This window comes from Antrostomus carolinensis, unplaced genomic scaffold, assembly GCF_000700745.2.
Source record: "Antrostomus carolinensis isolate BGI_N321 unplaced genomic scaffold, ASM70074v2 scaffold1900, whole genome shotgun sequence".
NCBI classification, from domain to species: domain Eukaryota; kingdom Metazoa; phylum Chordata; class Aves; order Caprimulgiformes; family Caprimulgidae; genus Antrostomus; species Antrostomus carolinensis.
This window is the reverse complement of record NW_010286236.1, coordinates 4,813-12,312: the sequence shown is the minus strand read 5'-3', so window position 1 is coordinate 12,312 and position 7,500 is coordinate 4,813. Positions and strand designations below refer to the sequence as shown.

Below are 7,500 nucleotides of genomic sequence, written 5' to 3'. Positions count from 1 at the left end.
TCAACATTTTTTTAATTTTCTACTGGAGCCTCTTGTAATTTTGTTCCCAGTGCAGAAGTGATAATTATCATGCACACACACAGAAAAATCACACTTTTTAAAGGCATATTCCTCATTGTTGGAGGAAGAAACCTGCAATTTGCCTCTTGGACTTAGGAAAGTCATTACTTCACAGCTGAGGTCATACTCATGGAGACCACATGCTGCACAGGGCTGACCAAGAGAATAAGTGATACATGGACATCCCCAAGGAAAAGATCCTAATTTGCTCCTCAGAGCTCAGATGAAGGTAGAAATCAACTATAATTAACAGTGGGCAGGCACTTTTGATCTGAAAATCGAGGGCAGATAGATCCTTCCAAAACCGTCTTTAGTTTCTTCACTAGTTCCCCTTTCCACAGAGAACCACGTGACAAGCAAAATCACATTAAACAGACATTTTTGGTATGGAAGCAAATGAAGAGTGGGACTTACTGAAGTTACACTGCCTGCATTAAAGGTCCTTTTGATACAGACTCAAGTGAAGGGGCACCCACTACTGTCAGGTAGGGTTTGTGAAGATACAAGCGGATGACACACGAGTCCCAGTACTAAACACTGCTGGCAGTCTTTGCTCCAAATGAAGTCAATGGCAATTGCAGTTGCTCAGAACAGATGTAAATAAGAGCACCACAACAGCATTTTTCCTGAGACACCCAATTGTTGCTGAAGGAGACACATGGAACACAACAATGTCTGGCAGAAATAGTACTTTACTGAGAATAAAAAGAATCTTGGGCCAGATTCACAACAGTTTGTCTGTAAAATAGCAGCTCAACTTGACAGATGTCGGTAAGAAAAATCTGAAATTTTCATTCAGCCATATAATTACATAAAGACCTTATAAATAAGGTCACTTAAGTACCGACAATGCACTATCAGGTCCCTCATTGTAGGGTTCAATGAATACTGAGCAAAGGTTTTGCACTGCATAACCACAGTCCAAACATACATTCAGCTCACCCTTTTAACCAGTATTCTGCAACTGTATATGTAGGGCATGCTTCTTTCCCCAGCCAACTAAACTAGGTAAGCCAAACCATATTTTACTACATTATACAATTCAAGGTATGTCTATATCATGGGTGCTGCCAGTATAGAATGAAAACCAGCATTACAGCATAATACTATACTGGCAAAAAAAGTTAAGTCTAAATCTGGTTGAGAATAGCTACCAGTCATGGGCAGTCAAGTTACTAATGTTAGCTCTGGCAGCAAGAGCCACCACCTCATTCTTGCATGTTTGGTATCCCTAAACCAAAGTCTGATATATGCAGTGTATGCGACCCACTCCTCTATATAATAAACATGACAATCATAAAAGAGGGGAAAGGAGAGAAAAAGATCACAGTTATTATATCATTGTTTTTTTGCTTACCACAAGTCCTAGCACAAGGGTACGCACTCTCTCCCCAATCTCTGGTGAAATGTCATTGCCAAACTGCTGTAAGGTTGTAAGAAATCTCTTCAGTTTGCTGAGTTGCCTAGCTCCACAAGCTGGCGGTAACTGCTGGTTAGCCAGAGAAGAAGAAGAGGAAGAGGATGGCCCATTGCTAAAGCCATTAGGAGGAGATGGAGCTCCATTTAACGCTGTTGGTGAATGGCTAGTGCCATTGGTTACTGAAAGAAAAAGAGAAGGGAGTATAAAATAGAGAGAGGGGAGAAAGAGAGAGAGAGAGAGAGAGAGAGAGAAGACAGAGGGGGAAATCCATCAGCTTATGTTTTCTGTGCTTGACCTCATAATTAATTAAGATGAACAATCAAGTATAATTAGCCTTTTGACTGAGCAACACTCTGCAGTTTATATCTATTTCCCAGTAGCTGGTACTGAACAGTGTACAGATTGGAAGGAACAGCAGCTGCCCCTCACACAGCCCCCATAATGTGTTCCTGCACCTGAAAGCATCATTTGAATACCAGACTTTTGTCAGAGGATTTTTAAAAAAGAGAGAGGGAAACTGAGAGAGACTGAGCCTGAGTGCATGTATGATTGAAGACCAAAAAAAAAAAAATATTGCTCTTTGGGATAAAAAAAAATGTGCAGACATATTTCATGAAGCCTCAGTTTATCTCTGAATATTTTTACTTGTGTTTTGTACACACAACTGACAGCTGTGTTTATAAAACAGGACTTTCACGTTTTAACCTTATACCACCCAATGAGAAGGTTATTTTTTCCAATACAGATTTCCTAGCTGCTAACATATGAATCACACCAAGTTGTTTGTGCAGGTACAAATGGTGCCATGCTCACTGTAGCCTGAAGCCTTGCTGCTAGGGCATGAAGCTAGACTTCAGAAGACTTCTCAGAGACCACGAACAAATCACTCGGCTTTCATGTGCCAATACCATCTCTCTAAAAAGGATAGGAAAGCATTCCCCTCCTGCTGCAAGGTTTCTGTGAACCTTGCTGTGAAAAACTATCTGAAGTACTACACGTTCAAAATTTATGGCAATGAGATTCATGCAGACATACTGAAGACTCATGCAGACATACTGAAGACAACAGCAGACAGGTTTTGGCAGCCATTTCAGTTTGATTCTTATCCACATTCCAGAAGAGAGCAGAAAATCAAACTGAGGACATCCTTTTCCACCCAGGTTACTTGGAACAGCAACAGTCAAACAAACGCTGTTGTGGTTGTTTGAATCAGACTCGCCAAAATGACAGCGAATGGCAAGAAAAAGGGTGGCTCCCTAGAAATACTAATGTACCAGTGCACTGGCAGGTGTGGGCCCACAGCACACGACTCTGCTCGGCAGCAGCTGCGCTCAGCTGGCCATCGCCCTGGAGGAATTTGCCGATTTCTTTTTGGGAAGTCACTCAGAAGCCATCCCAAAAAAAAGAAAAAAAAATAAACCAGGAACTAGGCTACAATAAAAAATGCACAGGAGTATTAGTCTAAACTGCTTCCTATTTAAAAGCATAACCATGGTGATCTAGCAACTTAAAGAACTTCCAGCATTTCTTAATGACCAGTCTCTCTGAAGCCAAATATCCTTTTCTCTTTGTCACTTTCTCTACCAGTCATCTTTATTTTCAGATGGGAAGTCCTTTTTGAGGGTGGACACCTATGACTAGATTTAAATCACTACCACAGTACTTTTGAAGGACCTTTTACCCTAATGACAGGAGTGCCCTTCTGGAGGTACTACAGAAAAAGCTGTCTAAATAGTTATCTGGTTTCTGCTTCTGTTTTATCATTGTTTTTGGTTGCCTATTGTAACTGTATAGGCTAGGGAGAACAATAAGTGGAAAAAAGCAGAAACAGAAAGAAGCTGGCTTCAACAAGTTCAGCTCCATGTGGAGCTGCAGGCCATGCTCTCTGAGTACTGCAGTAGAGTGAGATACCTGAGTAAACAAATACATTGTGATTGCAAGGAACTTGCATAGCCAGAAGTCAACATACCATGAACTTAGTAAATGAGGACTGAGAAGAATTAAGAATATGTCCTGCTCTAGCCTGACACCACCAATAACTCATTCCCTGGTAAGGGGCTGCTCTAGGCAGAAGGTCCTGAGGCTATGATCAAGAAAGCACAGAAGAGCAGAGTTCATTACCTAGGATAGATATAAGGAGGAGAAAGGCCGGTAAAATTTCTCCCACAACAAAGGAAATAAAGAAACATCCACAGATGAAGCTTCTCTAAAATAACCTTTTTTTTTTCCCCCCAACAGTCCACTCCATACTAATGATTTTTTCTCCTTTATTATAATGTCTGAATTTGTCAACTGGCAAAGATCTAAATCATTTATAAAACAAAACCATGTTATTAATAAAACAGAATTAAGCATTTAAATTTTCAAACTAATACATGTTAAGAGTTTTTAATAGTCTAAAACAAGGAAAGAAGCATACTCTTAATCAGAAAACAAGTATGCTCTTCCTGGCCTACAGGCATTTCCCCTTGTAGTAATAATAAATGTAACAGATACTCAAATAGAAGTGACTGTTTACTATACAAGCTGGAACTGCTAAGGCCAAACTCCAAAATCTGACAGGGTAAAAGGCATTTAAAATTAGATTTTTAGTCTTCAAATAAGCAGCCTGAAAAATCCAGGTATGGTTCAGACATCTTCCAAAGTGTTGAATCCAATTGAGTAAGCAAACATCCAGAAACCTTATGAGTACACTCACATGAGGATTATAAGAGTATTGAAGAACACAGTCCTATTTCTTTTATTATTACCAAAGATTATTCTGAACTGTGCAAAGTGCATCACACTGGAAAGCTTAATCTGAAAGATGAAATATTTCCATCCTGCAAAATTCTAGAAACAACTTAACTTTAGACTGGACCAGTTCCTAGTATGATTAAGGTGCTGGAGTTAAGTAAAACAGACAAATCTTTGCAGAATTAGGGTCACTGAGTTAAATCTGAGTTCATGCTAAGAGCTGGCACAAACTCTCCTCACTGTTTAAGTTCAATGTAAATTGTCAGGACATGGTCCCTGGGATAAGGGGTACAAAGGCCTCCAGCTGGCCTTCTGCATAGAGGTGAATTTGAAATAAGGCATTGAACAGACAGAAAAGGACTAAACAGACATAGGCAAGACAAATAGAAGATGCTGCCTTCATTCTGTTTAGGCATATGTATTCTACTGTTCTAAAAATGTTTTATTTAAAATGTGAAATGTAAACACATTCTCATGTTTATGCTATTACAAGGCAGTATAAAAGAGACCAAAAAATTTACAGCTAAATCTCGGTAAGAGAAATGTGGATCATTTCATGGCTGTGAAAAGCATAGTCCAGACAACATGCCAGATTCAAATCTCAGTTACACTGATACGAATGCACAGTAATTCCACCAAGACTAATACAGTATCTTGTGTGTTTATATCAATAACTGAGACAGAGATGCAGCCCCAAATGATTTAGAGAAGTGGTCACAGACTAGAAATCTCAAGATAAAACAAAAAAAGGCCTTTATTTTTGTTTTATAGCAATATTAACTAGACATTATATAGTACTTAAATTAGAATTCTTCATTCAGTCATAAGTGGGATGAAGATAAGTGTTTTCTTTATGAATTAACCCCACTTTAAAAACATAAACAAAAACCCCCTGAAGAATTACTATGGAAGTTTCTATACAAAAGAGAACAAGATCCTTTAGACAAACAGAATGGCACAGAAAAGGAGAGGAAAGTTTTCTGCACTTCTCACAGAAGGACTGATCTGAGCATTAAGTACACGGAAAAACAGTGCTTGCTGTTCTTTGACACCGTGGCCAAGCTGTTAATGAAGTAACAACACAACTCTGAGCTGAATGACTTAATACTTTAAAGATGTATTAATCCGTTGTGATCTTAGTTTTGTGTAAATAACTTTATTGCAGTCCAACCAGATGCTGCTCCCGACATGTCATGCAAGTTTCCCTTCATGTATTTTGTTTTCTTACATACAGAATAGAAAGAATATGGAAGAAAAGGAAGAAAATAAGTCTAATTACACGTTGTGGGCGTGAATGAACTGGTTCTTGGAGCTCCTTGGGTAGTGGGAGGAGGTGGCATGGTTGGAGGCGTCAGCCTGGATTGTGTCTTCACATCCACAGGTGAGTCTGGCATTGTGGAATGCTTCTCAGTGCGATCTGCAACACACACCACAGGAACACACCGGTTTATTTCCCCAAGCACACCCCCTCTGACAAAAACTTAAAAGCTAATACAAGTAGTGAGCCATTTCAGCATCTGCCGCAAAAGATTACACTTGATTATCTACTTCAGTGTGCTCTTCCCAAATGACATCATCTAAACCTTACTTAAGAAGGTGTAACACAGATGGTAAGACCTCATTTGTAGTGGTGCTGCATTACCTTTTGTTTTTATTTCTAGTATGTGCAGATGCTACCTCCAAAGCGCTCCGGGAGCTGCACTAATGCCGCCTCCCTTCAAGGTTCTCACATTAGCCAGGAGGAAAAAAACAGATGAAGAGACAGGAAGGTAATAAATCCCCTTATGACAGCTCTTGCAGAACTAAAACCTGAAGCTCTTCAGTACAGGTGAGATATTGGGCGGGATATTGGTTAAAGCCTGCTCTCTTCTCTGCCATTCTCTCCATCGCTTGTCTTTGTTATCATGAAGAGATACTTCTGTTAAATACCGCACACCTCCTGGATCACTTTACCACCCTGCCCTTGGATATTCTTACATTCACCAGAAAAATGAATGTAACATGCCAAAATGTTAAGTCAATTGTCACACATACATAGCATTTTTTTTTTTTTTAAAAAAGAGTATGTAAGTTTGCACCTTCACACATTAAGAGCAACTTTAATATTCAAAACCTGCAAGGTAAGTAGAAACATACCTCCTCAAGAAAACAAAACCAACAAAAGGCAAAGACAGGCAGAAAACCTAACAGTTCTCTTGCAACTAAAGATCTAGAGATGCAAGATATTTGATATAGAACCTATAGAAATAAATTATTTTTCCAACATCTTTTTGGACACCTCTAGGTTAAAAATTTAAAAAGTCCATCCAAACCCTTACATTTAATTTATTGAGAATGGGCAAAACAGGACAACATTTACCAACTGAAAGCAAAATTAAGGCTTCCTTACTCGAGCCAGGAGTTTAGCGAGTCATCTTGAGTAACGATGAGTAAGATCAAGATTAGTTTTTAGTGGGCACAAGTTAAATTCCTCCATTGCTTCTTTGGGGATCAGCGTTATTTACTTTAGACGCTGTCCTACACAAGTCTTCCTGAGCTCCATTAAACTATTTTGCAAAGCAAGTAAGTGTCGCTACTAATGGGTAAGCATGTAAGCCTGTGATTTTGATTCAAGACAACAGCAAAGTCCATCACATTCTATAAATTGTCACTCCACTTTGTGACATGCTTTCCTTGTTCTTACTAAGAACATACAAACGTCAACCAAAAAAACATATCTAAAATTTGCCCTAAAAGATACTAAGAGAAATTAAATGCAATGCACACATTTAACAAAGGAAGAGTATGTTAAAAAGAGCCTCAAAACACTTAATTATCATAACACTTCTAGAAGGACCTCAGGGAAAGGGAGTCATTTCATATAGAATTTAGAGACAAGTTCGGGGAAGATGAGCAGTGAAACACCCCCCCGAAGAGGATGAGAGGAATACAGGTACAGTATTACAGGATCTGCAGTGTTGATCTAAGGTTAGTAAGCCTCAGCTTGTAGGAAACCGTATCCAAAATGCTTAGCTTAAATATTAAGGCTGCTATATACAGACAGGTTTGATTTTCAAACCAAGCAACAGTAAATTATTACATGCTGGAAAACAAAAGCAAGTTTTTAAACATATTCTATACAAATTTCCTTTCCATATCACCATACTAAAACAGTTAAATCTCTATCTCCAACAAGCCATTCATTTAATATAAAGAACTATGAAAACTCATCTTGAAATGTTAATTGCTTCCTTAATAGCCGAATTCATCTTGCACTCACCTCAACCAACCTCAGCAACAAGGGA

The 7,500-nt window shown here is 38.9% G+C and overlaps 1 protein-coding gene across 1 annotated transcript in view; it reads right to left on the bottom strand.

Annotated features, from left to right (window-relative positions):
• Positions 1–5,634, bottom strand: part of LOC104526341 (protein CBFA2T1) — a gene marked incomplete at its 3' end in the record, with an annotated part of 22,440 nt that extends 16,806 nt beyond the window's left edge. The window contains exons 1-2 of the mRNA XM_010170138.2: positions 5,496–5,634; positions 1,418–1,659 (exon numbers count right to left, since the gene is read on the bottom strand). Of these exons, the coding sequence (XP_010168440.1) occupies positions 1,418–1,659; positions 5,496–5,610 (357 nt within the window). The remainder of the gene's footprint in view (positions 1–1,417; positions 1,660–5,495) is intronic.
• Between the last annotated feature and the right edge of the window lie 1,866 nt (positions 5,635–7,500).